Source organism: Euleptes europaea, chromosome 3 (assembly GCF_029931775.1).
Source record: "Euleptes europaea isolate rEulEur1 chromosome 3, rEulEur1.hap1, whole genome shotgun sequence".
NCBI classification, from domain to species: domain Eukaryota; kingdom Metazoa; phylum Chordata; class Lepidosauria; order Squamata; family Sphaerodactylidae; genus Euleptes; species Euleptes europaea.
In genome coordinates, this window is record NC_079314.1 from 55,875,224 (window position 1) to 55,896,043 (window position 20,820).

The 20,820-nt window shown below is 41.7% G+C and overlaps 1 protein-coding gene across 2 annotated transcripts in view; it reads left to right on the top strand.

The window, feature by feature from the left end:
- The window catches only part of GRM8 (glutamate metabotropic receptor 8), a 599,857-nt gene that overhangs the window by 498,983 nt on the left and 80,054 nt on the right, over positions 1 to 20,820 (top strand). For both annotated transcript variants that reach the window (XM_056846078.1, XM_056846079.1), the window contains exon 8: positions 2,757 to 3,692. In XM_056846078.1, the coding sequence (XP_056702056.1) occupies positions 2,757 to 3,692 (936 nt within the window). The remainder of the gene's footprint in view (positions 1 to 2,756; positions 3,693 to 20,820) is intronic.

The window sequence follows — 20,820 nt, forward strand, 5'->3', positions numbered from 1 at the left end:
CTGGACTTTAGCCACAGTCTTTGTCTCTATAGTATTCTTTTTCAAGGCTACAGCCTTCTGACCTGTACAAATTTCAGACAGTTCACACAGATATTTGCATGTGTCAAATGGATATCTGTAGAGAATTGAGAAGGATAATTACACAATTAAACAGTCAACTATTAAGTTTCTAGGAAAGTGTAATTTGTGCACATACAGGAATGAATTAGGCTATAATGGAGATATTTTGTTATGGAAATTCTGCAGAGTCTGAGGCTGATCTGAAGTCCATTACATTAATGGATTCACTTCACTGCTCCCCATGGACTTTGGTTCATACCTTTAGACAAAATGAGAGATTAACAGCCATCATATTGTTATTTGTTGTTGCTGTGTTGACTGTAGTCCATGCAGTGTAGTTTATACACTTGATGAAATACGATGTAAACACTCTGTGCACTTTTTGCTATCTCAAGATTATTTTCCTCCTTCAGTTGTAAGAAGTAATGAGGTGATGTTTTGCTGGAAATAGAATCAAGTAAAGAATAGGAATGGCACATTCTAAACCCTTTGTGATCCGGTTTCAGTGCTGAGACTTTATAGATAGGAAAGCCCTCTTCCACTGAAACTACTTGTAAGTAGGCAGGCTGTGAGCATCGACATGAACATAATCACCAGGCAAACACACCTTCCTCAAACACCTTTGATGGACAACTGAAGATGAGCTCCTCATCAGTTTGCTTCAGTATTATCTGGCAAAGTTCGTCATGAGCACCGTACTGTGCTGAGCAGCTTTGCAGCAGCAGCTGCTTGTCCAGTGCAGCTGCTTTTGGCCTGTTCAAGAACTAAATCATCTCATTGAGCAGTAAGAGGCAGTCTTCAGAGCTGTGGTCATTCCAGTCATTAAACTGGCCGATTTTTATAAAGCATGGAATCACTTGCAGTTTGTCTCTTCTTTGCATCTGCACACTTGGATGTATGCATTAAATGACCAATATTAACTAGACTGCATTGCTTGCTTTTGTACTTGGGCACTGAATGGCATTTTGAGAAGTGATAAAAAAAACTGATTGTAAGTTTAACTGTATTCATGGACAGGCACTAAAGATACCCGTAGATGCTAAGTAGTAAATCTCAAGTCAAAAATGTCAATTTCTCCTTATTAACTATGTGCTCCAAACAATTCGCTCCCTGCTTGTGAATGACAAGTAGGACATGAGCCAAACTAGCAGATGAATATAACCTCTTTTATGTAAGTAGTTTAATGACTACATTTTATTTAGTAATAATTTTTAAGGGAGTCATCTATAATGTAGTCTTAACAAGCCACTTGAAATTGACGGGAACAAAACTGTGGAAGATCCTCCATCCCTGTTCACCTCAACTTTGATAGACAAAGCAAATACCAAACACAACCAGAATCTTGATTTCTGCATCATTTCTAATTTTTTAAGGCTGAAGTCAGCATTTCTTAAAGTAGATGCTATCTGAGCCCTTAATATTTGCAGTGATTGGTGTGGAAAACATTAACATCTATTTTGATTAAAAACCTTGTCCTGCATTTCCTTTGCTGTGCACATATCTAGCCATTTACAAATTTCTACCAAATAATTTCAACTGTATCCTCATGCCTTGGCTATTGGGCAATCCAACATCAATGACTTGAGGTCTCCAGGCCCACATTTTTGTTGATTTTGCAATCTATAACAAAATTAGCAGTATTTGAGATGAGCATGTGTGAGTTCTGTCCCATGTAAAAAAATATCAGAGTCATAGAGGGCGAATTTTCAGCATTCTGGGAACACTTTTCATATTGACTTGCCTGCTAGTGGACCCTTGGCACGGTACCCCTACATACTAGAAAGTATTTTTGAGTAAGTTTCTAGGGCACACTGTTGGACCTGAGTGAATTCAGAATACTCCCTAAAACCTGCCCTAGTCATTGGCTGTGCCCTGAAGAAGATCAGTAAAGGTAGACAAGCTGCTTTTCTGGAAAGATTATCTGCAATTACTAGTCTTCTCTTGGAAGAACTTCCAAAGAGATTCAGAGGTCACCAAAACACAGTTTTGACATCTGCCTGCCTTAGCAAATGCATGTGTGTATTTTAAATGTGCTACTTTGTTAAAAACCCAGAGTGTTTCATGCACAGAGAGAACACAAAATAATGCCAATATAGTAAGAGAAGTAGGAGAGCAATACAAGCACGCTGGAACAGACACAGCTTGAGACAAATCTAGAGGGTGAAAAATGCTCCCTTGCTATATAATTTTACTTCTAAAACACAGGTAAACCATCCTAATTCATTTATAATCCTTGGTCTCTGAGGATCAATGCACTGAGATTTTTTTAATTCTTGCTTCACACTGTAATAAAATTAATTCCAAACCCACATGCCATTATTTTCTAATTAAATGATCAAAAATTATATTTGTACGTGACTAGCTCATAAATTCCTTTTTAACGGGTGTCTTGCTTCAAAGCTAGCTTAGAGTTGATAAATCTTTTTTGCCGATGTCAATTTGGTCAGCGGTAAAGAGGTAAATAGAAACTAATGACACTCATCAAGCCCATGGCATGAATGATTTATTTGGCACCATCATTTTAACAGTTTCATAAAGTCAATATGAGAGGGGGAAAAACAGGTTTCTTATTAAGGTAAACTGCATTTGTCCTGTCAGCCCAACTTGACTGATGACAAACCGGTGGCCAGGATTAGGATATTATAAATGGAAAAAAATGAAAGGCTCATTAATTCTTTTAATATATATAACCACAGGTAGAAGAAATGCAGTGGGGTAGCAGAGAGCGAGTGCATCCAACATCGGTCTGTAGCTTGCCGTGCAAGCCTGGGGAAAGAAAGAAAACGGTAAAGGGAGTACCTTGCTGTTGGCATTGTGAACGCTGTGAAGGCTACCATTACCAAGTGGACGAATTCACCTGCGAAGTGTGCCCATTTAATAAGAGGCCCAACCTCAACCGCACAGATTGCCAGCCTATCCCCATCATCAAGCTGGAGTGGCACTCCCCGTGGGCTGTGGTGCCTGTCTTCATAGCAATATTCGGGATCATTGCAACGTCATTTGTCATCGTGACGTTTGTTCGCCACAACGATACACCCATTGTCAGGGCCTCGGGACGCGAACTCAGCTACGTCCTCTTGACTGGGATTTTTCTCTGCTATTCCATCACTTTTTTAATGATTGCAAGTCCGGACACGGCTGTGTGCTCCTTACGACGGATCTTTTTAGGGCTAGGCATGTGCTTCAGTTATGCAGCCTTGCTCACCAAAACAAACCGAATCCACCGAATATTTGAGCAAGGCAAAAAATCCGTCACTGCTCCAAAATTCATCAGTCCAGCTTCCCAACTGGTGATTACTTTCAGCCTCATATCTATACAGCTTTTAGGAGTCTTCATCTGGTTTGCTGTGGATCCCCCACATATCATAGTGGACTATGGAGAACAGAGGACTCTTGATCCTGAAAATGCCCGAGGAGTTCTGAAATGTGATATCTCTGATCTCTCTCTCATTTGTTCTCTTGGATACAGTATTCTCTTAATGGTAACATGCACTGTTTATGCTATTAAAACAAGAGGTGTTCCAGAGACCTTCAATGAAGCAAAACCAATTGGATTTACTATGTATACGACCTGTATCATTTGGTTAGCTTTCATTCCAATCTTTTTTGGAACTGCACAGTCAGCAGAGAAGGTGAGTGACAGTAACCAATCCTTATTTTCAGTTGCAGTGTCTATGTGAACTCACAGAAGATTCATTCCAAATACTGAATTGTATTTAGCACCAACTATGACACAGTCCAGTTCAGAAAGCTCATTCATTCCAAATACTGAATTGTATTTAGCACCAACTATGACACAGTCCAGTTCAGAAAGCTCCTTGGAACCAGAATGTATTTCTAAAAGTGTTTGGTTTAAGAATGTGTTTAAATGTAATACAGAGTGCAACTCTTTAGTAATTTGGTGGTCTGGAATATATTGCTTCTATTAATGTCATCAAGTTAACATCTTTCTTCCCTGTGGCCTTGTGTTTTATGGGACATTAATGACTTTCCAAATTTACAAAAATCATTGATCAGAATTATGAAGGCATTATCTTTGCAAGGGGGGAGAGGAAATTGGTTTTTAAAAAGAAATGAGAATGTTCAGCACATTGAATATTTATGTAATTATTCTATGGTTCAGTACAGTTGTTAGTATCTTTGGCCCAGTGCGTTGAGAAACCAACCCTTTTTGGAGATGGTGTAAACCATTGTGTAGGCAGTATTATCCACTTTCTCTCTGTTTGTGTAGTGTTATATATATGGTGCAAATTCCCATTGGTTAGTTATTAATTGATCACATCCTGCTTTTTGTGGCTTCAGAATGGCAGTTTCTAGGTGATGTACTCTTTTCCCCTTCTTCTGAGGAGTATGTCCTGTGAACCAAGGAGGTAGGAGCCAGGTGCATAACATCAACAGGGGCATAACATCCAAATCACAAGATGTCATACTCCCGCTGTACACTGCATTGGTCAGGCCACACCTGGAGAACTATTTGTAGATCTGGAGGCCTTGCTTTAAAAAGGATGTAGACAGAATCGAGCGGGTGCAGAGGAGAGCAACAAGGATGATCAGGGGCTTGCAGACCAAACCCTATGAGGAAAGGCTGAGGGATTTGGGATGTTTAGTCTGGAAAAAGGGAGGTTGAAGGAGGACATGATTGCTCTCTTTAAGTATTTGAAAGGCTGTCATTTAGAGGAGGGCAGGGAGCTGTTCCTGTTGGCAGCAGAGAATAGGACTCACGATAATAGGTATAAATTATGGGCAGAAAGGTACCAACTAGACATCCAGAGGTTTTTCCCCCCAATAAGAGTAGTTCAGCAGTGGAATCGACTACATAGGGAGCTCCCCCTCTCTGGCAGTCTTCAAGCAGTGGCTGAACGAACACATGTCAGGGATGCTCTAGGCCAGGGATGGGGAACGTCTGGCCTGAGGACATTTTCAGTGGCCCTCAGGAGCTCCAGGGCCCAGCCGCGGAGGAACAGCACAGCGCAGCCCTTGCCAAGGGTGTTCCTGGGGCCGCGGCGCCCTTTGGACCTCCTTTCTTCGACTGTTGGTCAGCTAGAGGAGAAGGGAGGGGGAGGGACACTTCCCCAAGGCTGCCCCCTACAGTCATGGCATGCAGGAACGCTGTGGCACACTGTAAGCCCCTCTTGCCACCTGTCAAGCTGCGAGGGGTGGAGGCCGGTGGCTCCCGGCAGCAGACCATGCGCTCGGGAGCCGATCAGGCTTGGAGGGCCTTTTGTGGACTTGGGGTGGGGGGTGGGAGGGCGTGAAGGCTAGGGCCCGATCGCACGGGGCTGCGTGTGCTGCTGTGTGTGTGTTGGGGCTAGATAAGGGTATTGTTTTGAAAATCCATTTAAGTATTCTGGTATGGTTACTGTACTGGGGTAATGGAGCTATCCCCCCCATTTTTGACTATGGTAGCAAGTCCCCTCCACCTCCAACAGTGGAGGGAGCCCTCTTACTGACTGACTGCAGCAGTCCTAGTATCATGGCACATTCCTTTGAAGGCTGTTGCATGCCAGGTCAAGCAACTCGGCAGCACGGCAGCAAGTAAAGGCCTTGTTGCTTCAGGGTTCTAGCACAGGTGCAGCAAAAGTTGGGGAGGAGGGCAGGGGAGACAGGCTGACAAACTTTAAGTCTGGGATGCTGCCCAACCCATTTGTCAGATCCCTTGGCCAAGGCTCACTGGAATGATATGGTAGATTGCTCCATACATCCTTTGGTATTATATGACCCTAGGGTTTGAGGGTAACACTGTCAAACATGGCACTGTCTCTGAAACATTTTTTCATCTTTTTTTTAATCTAGCAGTTTGAGCTCAGAGATGTTGTATCTCTACACCTGGAGTCCAAATTTAGCTTTCATGGCTGACAACCACTGTGATAGATCTCTTTTGCATAACATTACTTTTTAAAAAAATCTAAGCTAGCACTAGTACTAGTTATTATGGTAGTGAATTCCAGAATGTAATTATGCATTGTGTGTATCTCCTTTTGTTTATTCAGAACCTAAAGCAGTTGGTTTCATTGGATGACCCAAGTTCCCACATTCTGAGTCAAAGAGAATAATTTATCTTTTGTGTCTGTTTGACTTAGATTGGCATGTCTTTTGTTCAGCAAACTCATCAACTACATGCTGTAGGGTTTTTTTTCTGATTCTTTCATTTTAACAGAGAACAACCAACAATAGTTGTCTTATTTTATAGTACTGCTTAGGTAGACCTTTATAAGTTTTAGTTTTGGAAATGTAAACTCAGCACTACTGCTTGTTTGTGAAGTGATCAGATATGCTAGAAGTATACCCTCACACACCGAGGGGGGCCCCCTAAATGATGGTACAGTATCATAGACGATGCCCTGGCCCAGGCTAGCCTGATACCATCAAATTTTAGAAGCTAAACAGGGTCGGCCCTGGTTAGTGCTTGTATGAGAGACCAACAAGGAGGGCCAGGATTGCTATGCAGAGTCAGGCAATGGCAAAATGTCTGTTCATCTCTTGCTTTGAAAATCCTTCGAGGTCACCATAAGTCAGCTGCAAGTTGACGACAGTTTCCACGGAGCTCACGGAGAGTCACATCCACAATTAACATTATTAACATCCATCACTAACCTATTAGAGTTTTTTGATAGCTTCAATAAGCATGTGGACAGGAATGAGCCTATGGATATTGTGTATTTGGATTTCCAAAAAGCTTTTGACAAAGTCCCCCACCAAAGACTGCTAAGCAAACTTCGTAGTCATGGGATAAGAGGACAAGTCCTCTTATGGATTGAGAGCTGGCTGAAAAATAGGAAGCAGAGAGTAGGAATCAATGGTCAGTTCTCCCAATGGCGGGATGTGAGAAGTGGGCTGCCTCAGGGATCTGTGTTGGGACCGGTGCTTTTCAACCTGTTCATCAATGACCTAGAGTTGGGGTTAAACAGTGAAGTAGCCAAGTTTGCAGATGACACCAAATTATTTAGGGTGGTTAAAACAAAATCGGACTGTGAAGAGCTCCAGAAGGATCTCTGCGTACTGGAAGAATGGGCATTAAAATGGCAAATGAGATTCAATGTGAGCAAGTGTAAAGTGATGCATATTGGGGCAAAAAATCCCAACTTCACATATACACTGATGGGATCTGTGCTGGCAGCGACAGACCAAGAAAGGGATCTTGGGGTGGTAGTGGATAGCTCAATGAAGTTGTCAACCCGGTGTGCGGCTGCTGTAAAAAAGGCAAATTGCATGCTGGCCATAATTAGAGGAGGAATAGAGAATAAAACTGCTGATATCATACTGCCATTGTACAAATCTATGGTGAGACCACACTTGGAATACTGTGTACAGTTCTGGTCACCACACCTAAAAAAGGATATTACAGAGCTTGAGAAGGTGCAGAAAAGACCAACCAAAATGATTAGGGGATTAGAGCAACTGTCCTATGGGGAGCAGTTAGGATGCTTAGGGCTGTTTATCTTGGAAAGAAGGTGGCTAAGGGGAGACATGATAGAGGTCTATAAAATTATGCATGGTTTGGAGAGAGTGGACAGGGAGAGGTTTTTCTCCCTCTCCCATAATACTAGAACACGGAGTCATCTGCTAAAGCTGGAGGGCGAGAGATTCAAAACAGATAAAAGGAAGTATTTTTTCACACAACACATAGTTAAATTGTGGAACTCCCTGCCCCAGGATGTGGTGATAGCTGCCAGCCTGGAGGGCTTTAAGAGGGGAGTGGACATATTAATGGAGGAGAGGGTTATTCATGGCTATTAGTTAGAATGGATACTAATCATGCTGCATACTTATTCTCTCTAGTATCAGAGGAGCATGCCTGTTATTTTGGGTGTGGTGGAACACAGGCAGGATGGTGCTGCTGCACTTGTCTTGTTTGTGGCTTCCTAGAGGCACCTGGTTGGCCACTGTGTGAACAGACTGCTGGACTTGATGGGCCTTGGTCTGATCCAGCAGGGCCTTTCTTATGTTCTTAGGTTCTTATAACATCAACTAAAAGTGCCACAATGACTTCCATTCCTAACACAAAGCTTTATCCTCAGGGAGGCTCACATCTAACTCCTTCCTCCGGCAGCAGCTATTTCAAGGTAGTATCCCCCTTGCCACACACAAGCCTCACCAGGCCAGGGCCTTGCCCACTTTGCTGAAACATTGGGGAGGTGCTAGATTGGAATGCAGCGCTCACATGTATTGCAGGTGGCATGTCAAAGAGCCATATGTGGTTTCCAAGCCACTAACTTGTCTACTGTGAATTACAGAGGCCCTCCAGGGTCTCAGATAGAGGGCTTTCACATCATCTGCTACCTGACCCTGTTAACTGGATATGCTAGGGGTTGAGCCTGGAAACTTCTGCATGCAAAGCAGATGCTCTACCACTGAGAACAACATTTTGACCCCTGCTAAAAAGTCTAATAGCTGAGAGGAGTCTCCAAACTATCCCTCTTTTTAAATTGATGAACGATACCAAAATATTGATCCTAAAATGAATGAAACAACTTACCATCGATAAACTATGCTAAAAAGAAGTTATATGTCGTTGGAAATTAGAAAAGACACTTGGCTTACAAAAAATCAGCAGGGGATTTGAGTGTTCCAGTGAAGCGCTTGCTGATTCAGGCATAAAGCTCTCCAAGGAAAGGAACACTCATTAATAACTTTTCTCCCACAGGTAGAGACTGGTATAGACTCCACCTTTGTACTATCAGAAAGGAGCTAGGCAAGCTGGGTTTTGTCAGGTTGCCATGAAACAAAGATGTGTGACCTTTTGTTGCTTGCAGTATTTTATGGGAAGTGAAAGGCCATGAATATTTTATGAAAAGGGAACCTAAAAGTAGCCATTATCGTAGGGAGGGTAGAGCAATTCTGGCAATTAACAATTGAGACAAGTAGAGGGAAGCACTCTTACTCTAAAAGTGCACAGATGATTTTGAAGGCAATCTTCTAAAGAATGTATTTCCACTGGAACAGTCTTGCATGCATTTTCCCCAGTTCACCTCAGTGAAAGTTTGCTAGTAGATGGGTAGAATGGCCCTTTATCTTGTTGGGGTACTTCCCAGGGGTCACTGGCAGCCAGGAGCTAGCTGAGCTAAGTAGTCCCTGAGTCCATGAGGTTGTCCTAGGGTTGTTAACAGGAACTGTCTTGATTTTTCTTTACCCAGTTTCTCCTTGAAATCCAGCAATCCATATCTTTTCCTCTTTTTAAAAATGTGGGGTCCATTTCAAATCATTTTTATTTTGAAGGGAGGTTTTACACCATTTCAGAAGTTCAACCTGAAGATGCTCAGAGGCAGGCAATGTCTGCTCAAACCTCTATCCACATACTAGAACACCACCCTGTGGTGTGTAACATCAATCAACTGCAAGGGCTGAAGTTGCAAAAGGCCTCGTAGGTAGTGTAACAGAAAACTATAAAGAGAAATCAAAAAGAAATTCTTCTTTTGAAAGAGAATAAGAGGAATCAGAGTAGGCTCAGACAACATTGGCAATGAGTAGGCTCACCAGGCTATTTGGATCAGCTTGTTCTATAGCTTTTAAAGGTCCCATTCCATTCCTGATGGAAGAATTTACAGTCCACCAAAACTGCCATTGCACAAGCCTCATGGAGACAAATGAGAATAGCTATCTCAAATGTACTGTCTGCCAATCAAGGAAGCTCATCTGGTGGGCACATGAGAGAGTGCCTTTTTGGTGGCAGCACCACAATTATGGAACAATCTCCCCTGGGAGGTGTGCATGGCCCCTTCACTTTCAATCTATAGGAGGCAATTGAAGACTGTTTTATTTAGGACTGCAACCAGCCCACATTGGCTGCCTGAAGTTCCATTTAAATGTGCATCATTCCTGTTTAAATGTGCATCATTTCAAGTAGGTGTTATTTTGGTTTTAAAGTGGAGTGGTGTAATAAATATTCATTTCATGTAGTACTGTTTGGATAACATTGATGGCAGGCAGATGAACACTTGAGGAGGAAGTCTACCAGTAGTAGCAGCTAGCATGAGGTAAAAATGCAGTGAGCTATAGACCTGTTCATCATGTAACAATGTGGCAAACTACTCCATTGTGTATTACCTTGGGCCTGAAGTATTCTTTCTACTAGTATTAAATCGTCCGTTACTGTAGTAAGAATAGATCACAAGTATGGGCCGAAGAGAAGCAGCAGGCTGCACACTCCTAAACTTTATCTTTTGAGCAACCAATATCTTTAAAAAATGATACTATGCTCTGAGCCCCTGGAGATAGGCCAAGTTTAAAAAAGAAACCTTCTATAATGCAATAAATAGCATAACATTTTGTATTTCATGAGCAGTCATGTGAATTTACCTTTAACCCAATGGGTTATTTTTATGCTGCCCATTGGGAATTTTAGTAAAAAGAGAAAACAACCCCTAAATTTAAATGCTAATTCAATATTTTGCAATTCAAATTTTCTTCAGTCGTTCTTCCTTTTGCTATAAATAAAAATGTATTTCTATGCAGTGTTGCGGACCTTATCACAAGAGTTCAAACATATGTCCAGTTAAATTGTGAATTTTAAATGAGGGAAATTGCAACAAGTGATATGTCTGTATACATCTACGCTGCTTTGATATGCTCTGCTATGGATATTTTGAGTTGGAAATGTTTTACTTAAAAAAACCAAAGCATATACCAGATTAAGGGGGGGGGGATGACAGTAAATTGAAAGTACATAATTAATCACAGTCATAACAGATACAAATGAAATAAATCATATTCATGAAGACCTATGTTCTGTTAACTAAAAAAATTCAAACATTACATTTCCTATCCCTCTGCCAGCAATTAATTAAAAGCTGCTAAACTTTTTCAGAAGAATGTATAATGTTGCCATTAAGCCACTTTCTATACTTTAGATGGCCATTCCAAAATAGTGGTGATTCCAAATTGTGTGTGTGCGTCGTCAAGTCGCAGCCGACTTATGGCGACCCCTTTTTGGGGGGTTTCATGGCAAGAGACTAACAGAGGTGGTTTGCCAGTGCCTTCCTCTGCACAGCAACCCTGGTATTCCTTGGTGGTCTCCCATCCAAATACTAGCCAGTGCTGACCCTGCTTAGCTTCCGAGATCTGACAAGATCGGGCTATACCATGCTGCCTTCCCTCCTGATTCCAAATTAGCCTCATTGAAATCCCCCACCCCCATTTCGGAATTCTGAATTTCTGGTCTTAAAAAAAATCAATGAATTTGGAGTTCCTATTGTTTGAAGGTTTTCCTCCTGAATTTTGTAGAGTGTACCTATTTCTTGTGTACCTGGGTTACCACAGTTTTCAGTTTATTCTTGACTTTTCTCTCTCTTCCATGTGTTCAATGTTCTTCTGAAATTATTTAAATATCCCAATGATACATATACACCCAGGTGGAATTAATACATTTGTTACTTGCCTACATTTGTAACTTACACATGAAGCTGCCAACTGATTCAGCCTTTTTGTCTGTCAAGGTTAGTATTGTTTCCGATGACTGGCCTTGGCTCTCCATGGTCTCAGACAGGACCAGCTGATTCGTTTATGTGGAAATGCTAGGTTTGAAAGACAGATCTTCTGAATGCCAACCAGTGAGCCACAGCCCCTCTTCAGAATATAATTTTCTTGCAGAATATACTCCTACCAGATATGGAAGACAATGTTGCTTATGAGAGGCAACATTGCCCACATATTTATTAGTTGGTGTATATGTCAGAAACACCTGACCAATAACATGAATGTCCGCTCAAAAAATCAAGGTACTAAAATTATTTTATTGTGCAATAAAGGAGAGCAGTTAAGGAATACAAGCTGCCACTCCAGACTTACTCCTTAAGCCAAGCTCCATGAGTACCAGGTAACAAAAATTTTACTGTACTTGCTAATTTTATAAGGTACCAATGCAATCTTATATTGTAATGATTCTCTTATATTGTAATGATTATCTATTTTAGCTTTCTGCATTAATATTAAACTTTTGAAGGTACATACTATATACCAAATTAACACATCACAAAATTTGTTAATTGGAATTTGTACACCTAGCTATGCCAGATAACAAAGTGACAGAATAAATTAAATGATGTGCTTACTGTTGAGATTATAACAAAGCCCTGAGATTTTTTAAAAAAATTACCACTGTTTTTGCTTCTTCAGGATAGTTTAGAAATAAAGTTGTGGTTCAGTGGAGAGTCCTGAAAAAGTGATTGTGATACAAGTAATGATACAGCCATACCTCTGCTACAACATTCTTTATGTGTCCCCATGTTTCTAGTAACCATTTGAACTGAAGGCTACTTAGTTAACATTTCTCTGAAATCAAAATTTCCCTGTCTCCAAATGACATACATAAAATATAGATGGGTATTTTAACTATTGTGAAGATGCAAACTATTGCTGTCAGGCTAAAGCATGCTACAATCCTAGCTACAAAAGGTCCTTTCATTAACATGAAAGTATAGAACAGCTTAAGAGCTCTATTTCTGTGATGACATCTGATGGTCCTGGAATAGGTTTGCCAACTGCCAGATGAGGCCTTCAGAGCTCCTGGAATTACAACTGAATTGGTCTCCAGACTACAGAGCTCAGTTCCCCTGGAGAAAATGATGTTTGGGGGTGTGTGAACTGTATGGCATTATACCCTGCTGAAGTCCCTCCCTTCCCTGAACCTCCCCCTCCCCCAGCTCTATCGCCATATCTCCAGAAATTTCCTAACTTGGAGCTGGCAACCCTACACTGAAAGAGTGTGTGAGAGTATTACAACTTGTATGCTTAGCCTAGAGAGAAGATGACTGAGAGGTGATATGATAGCCATCTTCAAGTAGTTGAAGGACTGTCATATACAGGATGGAGCAGAGTTGTTTTCTCTTGCTCCAGAATGTACCAACAGGTTAAAATTAAATCAAAAGAGTTTTCAGTTAAATATTAGGAAGAACTTCCTGATGGAGTGGTTACTCAGTGGAACAGGCTTCCTTGGGAGATGGTGGGCTCTCCTTCTTGGAAGGTTTTTAAGCAGAAGCTAGATGGCCATCTGACAGCAATTCTGATTCTGTGAATTTAGGCAGATTATGAGAGGGAGGGCAGGAAGGAATGAGCGCTTGGCTCTCGCGGCCCTTCCTTACATGCCCAGGGTAATGCCAATTGCCAGGAAAAATGTTTGCTACAGACCAGATTGGCCAGGGATTCTGGAGGGTTTTTGCCTTCCTTGGGGCATAGAGCAGGGGGTACTGGGAGAGTGGAGAGAAGGAAGTTGTGAATTTCCCGTATTGTGTAGGGGGTTGAACTAGATGACCCGGATCTATGTTTCTATGTTGGAAAGGCCAATACTCTCATTATTTCCCACAAGATCTTCCTTACCTGGGAAGATGAGTGGGCAGTGAAGACTATGCAATTGGCTGTGCTCTCATAATTGGGAGTTCTGAGTATGCAACTATGTATGTATCTCTCTATCCAACCGTATTTGTTCTTCCCTTTCCCATGTTACCCCTACAACACCTATGTGAAGTAGGTCAAGTTGTCAGAAAGAGAGAACAACTGGCTCAAGTTTTCCCACTGAGCTTCATGGCTGAGTGGAGATGGCCATGGTTCCCATGTCATGTGTGTGAGGAGGCCACAAGTCAAAAGTGATCTGTGAAAACAGCAGAAGACTTACTAGGGCCAAACCATCTTTATGCATGTAATAGATAATGATGGGAATACAGAAGATCCTTCCCTGTTTAATAGAATGGGAGAGTAAATGACGTTCCATGTGCTTTCACCCCAACATTTCTTTGAAGATATTTACATCCCAGTCTTAAAATATACCTTGAAAGTAAATCCTATTGATTTCCACAAAGCTTCCAGACAGAGTAACAGTGTTGTATAAAACATACTTATTTTCTAGTCCTTTTATTTTGCACTTTCTCAAAAGTATCCATTGCAATACTGCCAAAGGGAAATAGTGGAGATCCTCTATAGCTCAAATATTGCCCTGATAAACCAGCATGAAGGACTAGGGGCAACCATTGTAATGGTAGGGGGAGGAACATTTATGTGAGAGAGAGGACTTGCCCCACTTGTTCCCTCCATCTTGCTGAATGGGCTACTTGCCACCAATCAAGCTCTGCCCTTTTACTTGTCTACCTGTGGCTTGAGGTGCCAGTGGGGGTCTGTGCATATGTGGAGGATGTGTGCTATTTCTAGCTCCCACCCCACTTTATCCTGCCTGCTACTCAAATGAGCCTAGTCAGAAGACTCTACAGTTTGCATGGAAAAAGCAGCCAGGCATGAAGGTGAGAATCTTTGAACCCAGTCTGAGCTCTTAAAAGACACAGACATTTATTTACTATAACAGAACTTTAAACTTGAAAGCAGAAGCATATAGGGCAAAAGTATATCCCAGCACTACAGTGTATTGCATAAAAGAGAAAGGAAAATAAAACATATGAGGCTAATCTAAGCTTTATAGTCACTGGTGTTACCTTGGCATCCACTCCTTGGGATGGACTAAAGCCTACCAGAAAGAAGCAGAAGAAGAAGAGTTGGGTTTTATATGCCAACTTTCTCTACCACTGAAGAAACAAAATGGTTTACAATCACCTTCCCTTCCCCTCCCCACAACAGACACCTTGTGAGGCGGGTGGGACTGAGAGCTCTAAGAGAGCTCTAAGAGTCCTGAGACTAGCCCAAGATCACCCATCTGGCTTAATGTGTAGGAGTGGGGAAACCAACCTGATTCACTGGATTAGCTTCCGCTGCTCATGTGGAGAAATGGGGAATCTGGTTCTCCAGATTAAAGTCCACCGCTTAAACCACCACTCTTCTTTTTTTTAATAATTCTTTTTTTTAATAATTTTAATAATTATTTTCTTAATTTCGATAACATACATATAAAAACATCAATTATTTAAAATAAACCACCACTCTTAACCACTACACCATGCAGTTTATATGTACGTAACGTGCCACCGAATCACAGCTGACCAGGCAACCCAGTAGGGTTTTCAAGGCAAGAGACTAACAGAGGTGGTTTGCCATTGCCTTCCTCTGCATAGTGACCCTGATATTCCTTGGTGGTCTCTAATTCAAGTACTAGCCAGGACCAACCCAGTTTAGCTTTGTAGATCTGACGAGATCAGGGTAGCCTGGGTCATCCAGGTCAGGGCACCACTGAATAAGAATGTTCTTCACTGAGGGTGGGGTCTCCTAGGTATGACACAAGGCATCTTGCACCTCTCTCTCACAACAACCACAACTTAGAGTGTATTTATTTATTTGTTAGTTGGTTTGTTTATTAACTTCATTTATACCCCCACCTTTCTCCCCAAACCCGCTTACATAATTCTACTTTCCTCCATTTTATTCTCACAACAACCTTGTGAGGTATCTTAGGCCGAGAGTGTGTGACTGGCACAAGGTTCCATGGCAGAGTAGGGATTTGAACCTGGGTCTCCCAGATCCCAGTGTAATACCTTAACCAATTCTCTACAATGGGTCTCACAGCACCGCATTATTGGCTTTCTGTAAACGGAATTGCTGTGTGCTGGATTCATCTAGAAGTAAGAAGCTGGATGGGTTGCCTGGAGTAAGAGTTTGACAACTCCAATTCTCTTGCTGATTTTTAGGATTATAGGACTTGAAGTGAGGGTGAACTCCATTTATGTCATACAATCACCTTATAATTGTTTGATCTCTATATTCCTGCTTAGTCTTCTCAGTCTTGTGTTACTTTTAGAAACTGAATGGCTTGGCTCCAATGCTGTGCAATGCTGTCCAATCCTTGGCCTCTTTTGCTATTTTTCATCTCCAGCTTATTTCCTCTTGAAGTTCCCATGGTTGACAACACCATTTTTGAGAAGGATCTGCTTATTTTAGAATGCAAGGGTCTAGGGAGACTAGGCAATCTAGTCCCCCCATGTGCCTCTTCAGGTGCCGAAAGTGCCCCACAGCTGTTTCGGCACTTGAAAAGGTATGTGTGTGGGGGGAAACGAGATCATCTGATCCTCTGGCCACTGGAACATCTAGTTTGGCTCTTATGGCCATGCATTGAATTTCATGGCTGGATGGGGATTTGAACCAAGGTCTTCCCAGCTTAGCCACTTATGCTACACTGCTTCTGTTTATGCTGTGGCCATTTAGGCCTAGACTGACACCTAAGAGCTAAATTAGAAGTTTGGGAGGGGGGGGCTACGGGTCCATCCTGTGGCTGCCAATGCCATTTCAGAAGCATTTGTGATTATTTTAAAATTGATGTGAGGCCCTGATCCAGATCAGGTGTGCAGTGCATTGGCCCCAGGTACTCTTGTTCCCCCCATGCCTTTGCAAGTTCAGAAGAAGCCCCCCATGGCAGTTTCACCACTTTTAAAGGCACAAGGGGAACAAGAGCTCTTGGGGCCACTTAAGGTTGCCAGGTCCCTCTTCAACATTGGTGGGAGGTTTTTGGGGCAGAGCCTGAGGAGGGTGGGGTTTGGGGAGGGGAGGGACTTCAATGCCATAGAGTCTAATTGCCAGAGCTGCCATTTTCTCTATCAAACTGATCTCTATCGGCTGGAGATCAGTTGTAATTGCAGGAGATCTCTAGCCACTACCTGGAGGTTGAACAAATATAAAGTTAGCCTGCTATATAAGTAGTTAGTAAACCATGAAATAGCAGAAAATATGCAAAGTTTAATACTGCAATCTTTTTAGTTAGATATATGTTTCGGAGATCCGGAGTTCGGGGGAAAATTCGCCCCCCCCCGTGTGCCTTCATGGGGCTTCCCTGAAGGCGCGCGGGGGGGGGGGGGAAACAGATCTGCGCCTCCCAGCTGGGAGGCGCAGATCTGTTTCCCCCCTGCACACCTTCACGGGGCTTCCCTGAAGGCGCGCGGGGGGCCCTTTAAACAGATCTGCGCCTAACAGCTGTTAAACTCAGATCTGTCCCCCCCCCCCCGCGACTTCAGGGAAGCCCCGTGAAGGCGTGCAGGGGGGGAGCCTGGCGGTTATGCTGCTGCGCCGAACCTTGAATTTGCCGAATTTATTTGACGAACACCCTGAAGTCGGGGAATTCGGCTCCCCCATTTCCCGCCTTTTTTGGAATTCGGTTCGTCCCGAACCGGAAACCGCCGAATCGGGAGAAATTAGGTGGGTTTTCGGTTCGGGACGAACCGAATTGACAGTCCTAGATTGCCAATAATAGGAGTGTGCTCATCAGGTAGATATGGGGGTTTATTTCATGAGCAATCGCTGTCATCAGCAGTAAGTGTCAGGCCAGTAAAGGGCAAGAGTTCTACTGGGTATTGCTCAAGTGCTTTTCCCTTTCATTATTTTGTCACTTCATGAATGTGCTATTATCTTCTGTGGTTATTTCTGTTCAAAAATGAACTCAACAGGATCGGAGGGAAGGTAGCTGAAAGCTAATGTTAGAGTGTGTGTGAATGCATACTTGTTGGGGAAGGGAAAGGAAGGTTTAATCCAAAGACAGGAAACACATACATCCACAGCACCACATCAATGTAACTAGCATTGCTGGAGTTATAAGATTGGATCCAGGCTAAATTTTCCAGTGGCATAATTGAAGTTTCCTGCCTCCCTCCTCCCACTGCAGCTCACTGATCTCCACAAAATGTTGCTCCAGGGCATAGGGGACCATGACAGACAAAGCCAAGTCCATCCTTTGCCACCCAGACTCATCACAGGGACCATGAGGTACAACATGAGGGAAAGGTCTGCAGTGGGAAGGGGGAATCAGCAATTTAGTTTAGATCCAACCCCATATCTGAACATTCCTAGAAGAAAAGTGTTTCATTCTTTGACCCTGCATTTGGATAGTGACCCATTAAAGCATCGAATTCTTCTCAGAATTTCCCTTAATGCCATCCTGGTTGCAGTATTACAGCATAAAAAGAGTGATATTGGCTGCATGATTAAAGCAGATGTTTTATGAACCTCTGGGTAAAATTAAATTGCGATGGCAAGCTGCACAAGTATTGGCTGAGGATAGATGTCTGTCTAAAGTACATTCCCATTCTCTGAAAAGAACTGCTTTAATTTCCTTGCATCACCCATTTTACAAGTTTTGACAGGTGGATGAATCATGTTCATTCAACACATAATAAAGTTATCATTTATTATATTAGTAGCTTGTGCAGCTCTGTTTTGAGTGAAGAGATGAATACTTGTTTCCTAGTTTGCTAAGCAAAGGAGGCCTTCCAGTTTTTACAAGAGATAAAGGACTCACAAAACATACTAAGCATTTCTCCATTCTGCAACCACAAAATGATTTTGAAGTACATAATTTACTGACGACACAAGAGTTCAGTGTGTTGCTACACTACTCTGATTATTTTCTATGGAAGGGAGGAGGATGTTTTTAATTGCTGCCAGATATTATGTGGCCATAAATTGTTGTAGCTCTGCCTATAAATTAGTTCCTCAGCTGTTCCAAACTGTTATCCATGGATCATTTGCTGGTGGTGTATATAGTTCATGCTGCTTTCTATGTTTAAGTTTATCGTATCAAATATAATTTGCTGAGGTCACTCAGCACAATGTTTTGCCCTTCTTGTATAGTCCAAGTAATCAGCTTACATCATTCTCCTCTCCTCCATTTTGTTCTCACAACAACCATGTGAGGTAGGTGAGGCTGAGTGTGTGTGAATGGCCCAAGGTCACCCAGCCAGCTTCAATGACCGAGTAGAGATTCAGATCTGGGTCTCCCAGATCCTATTCTGAAACTTTAATCACTGTACCACACTGGTTTTCATAAGGTGGCTGCTATTGAACAGAAGCAAGCAGCTGGATCTGAATGACTCCTGAGTCCTGCAAGTGGCATGGTATTAAGTCATCCAGTGGTTGCTGCTGGCCCTGGCCCTGATGAGTTCTCTCTTAAAGGCCAAAGGAGCTCTGCAAAGGTCCTGCCCCTTGCCTGGAATTTTGGTGCTGGAACTAAGGTTTGAAGACTGGCAATATTGTTGTGGTTGCCTAGGAATGGCCACTGAGGTCATTTGTTTCTTAAAGCTACAACTGCTGCTTCTATCATTTGTGGGGGTCAACCTACCAGTGAATTTGCTTTTCAGATTTGTTTGCAGGCCTGCAAGTCTGTTTAGAATTAGATACATTGATTATGACAACGATAATTTCTGTGTATATTGTACACATATATAACGTATTTTCATTAATATGTTTACTTTTAAATGTGAATTATTTTGGTAACAATTAATATAAATAAATATAATTAACTATAAATAAAGTTATGAAATAAAATGCTAAAACATGTAATGATAATACATTATTAAATACATAGCTTGATTTCCAAATATGCTGGTAGTCCTACAGAGCATCTGTCCACTTTGTTTTCTACTTTGAATTTTTATTTTTACCTCCTCTAAGTTGGGGAAAAAGTAAGATAAATGTGCTAAGGTAGCATAGGGTGCAGTGGTTTGCTACTCTCTGTTAAATATTGGGTATCTTATCAGTTTTTCATATAGAAAATAAAGACATTTGTACATATAAATTCCATTAATATGCCAAATAGTACAATGTTATATGCTAGCTAAATTATATATAATACATTCATGTTGTTCAATTGGTAAAATTAGGTTTGATAAGAAAATAAATATTACACATATTTCACTTTTTCCCCCAAAAAAGTTTTTTTCTAAGAAAAAATATTGTCCTCCATGTCTTCAAAATTTCCAGAAATGTTACATCTCTGATTATAACCACTGCACCAACACTGGCTGTCAGCAGGGAAATAGGCTTTGCATAGAGAAATGGAGTGGAGGGTTAAACACGTGTTTGCACAGCACTGAGGCAAATTGAGACTGCTTGAGCCTGCAGTTTGTGTTTTTATGGATAGACAGAGATGCATGATCTCCATCTCATCTGTTTGGGCTCTGATGCTCTTATAAACAGCGTCTGTCTGCTTCAGTGGCATTATAGCTCTTCTTACAGTGACTAAAATCAATGTTCGTTTCATTTTCTGAAGTTCAGGGGAGCATAGGTGGAAGTGCTTGAAAAAGAAGATGATGTTCACTCTGAAACAGCTGCATAATACTATAGTTTTTACAGGTCTTTCTCGTGTAGACACTAGAATGTTCTTACCAAGTTAACAGGTACTGTACATTAGAGGACAAAATACAGACTTCACAGCAGCGAGTACAAATGAAAACCCATTAAGGGTATTTAGACTGCTGTACATTACATAACCCAAAAGTGGTCACCGTAGAGGCTTATTTTGAAGGCAAAACTTACATAAGGCGATTAGCTCTGGAAAATAAAAGGAACTCAAATAATACAAACATGATGAAAGTGAGTAATTTCAAGGGTAGCCATGCAGGGACATCACCAGTTATTGAACAAGGATTTTAAATAGACTTTTGCATAGGAGGCTAAAAATTGCTTTTTTATATAAGTATGTAGCTCTAATTGTGAAGGAAGCAGTACAGAAGCCTTTTGACATTAGTCAGAGAATCTATTTCCTAAACTGCATTAATCAAAAAGATACATTGAAATCAACACAGCATGATGCAAAGATCAAAGCCTAAAATTACTTTTTGAAGGGTTCCGAGGGGGTCTGGTGTGCACTGTGTCTTAATATAAGGTTGATTGGTAGCTATGTTGACATAGGCGCCTGTGAGTGCACCAGCAAAGGTGATGCAGTTTGATTAAATATAGTATCTGACATTCCGTGTTAGATCCTAGAACATCTCTAGCCAAAATTAATAAAAAGGAAAAAGGTAATTGTTCTATTTTAGTTGCTGATACAAACATTATACATATGTGGTGGAGAGGTAGCAGAGCCAAAGACTATTGGGACATTATTTCTAGAGCTATTTCTCAAGGAAT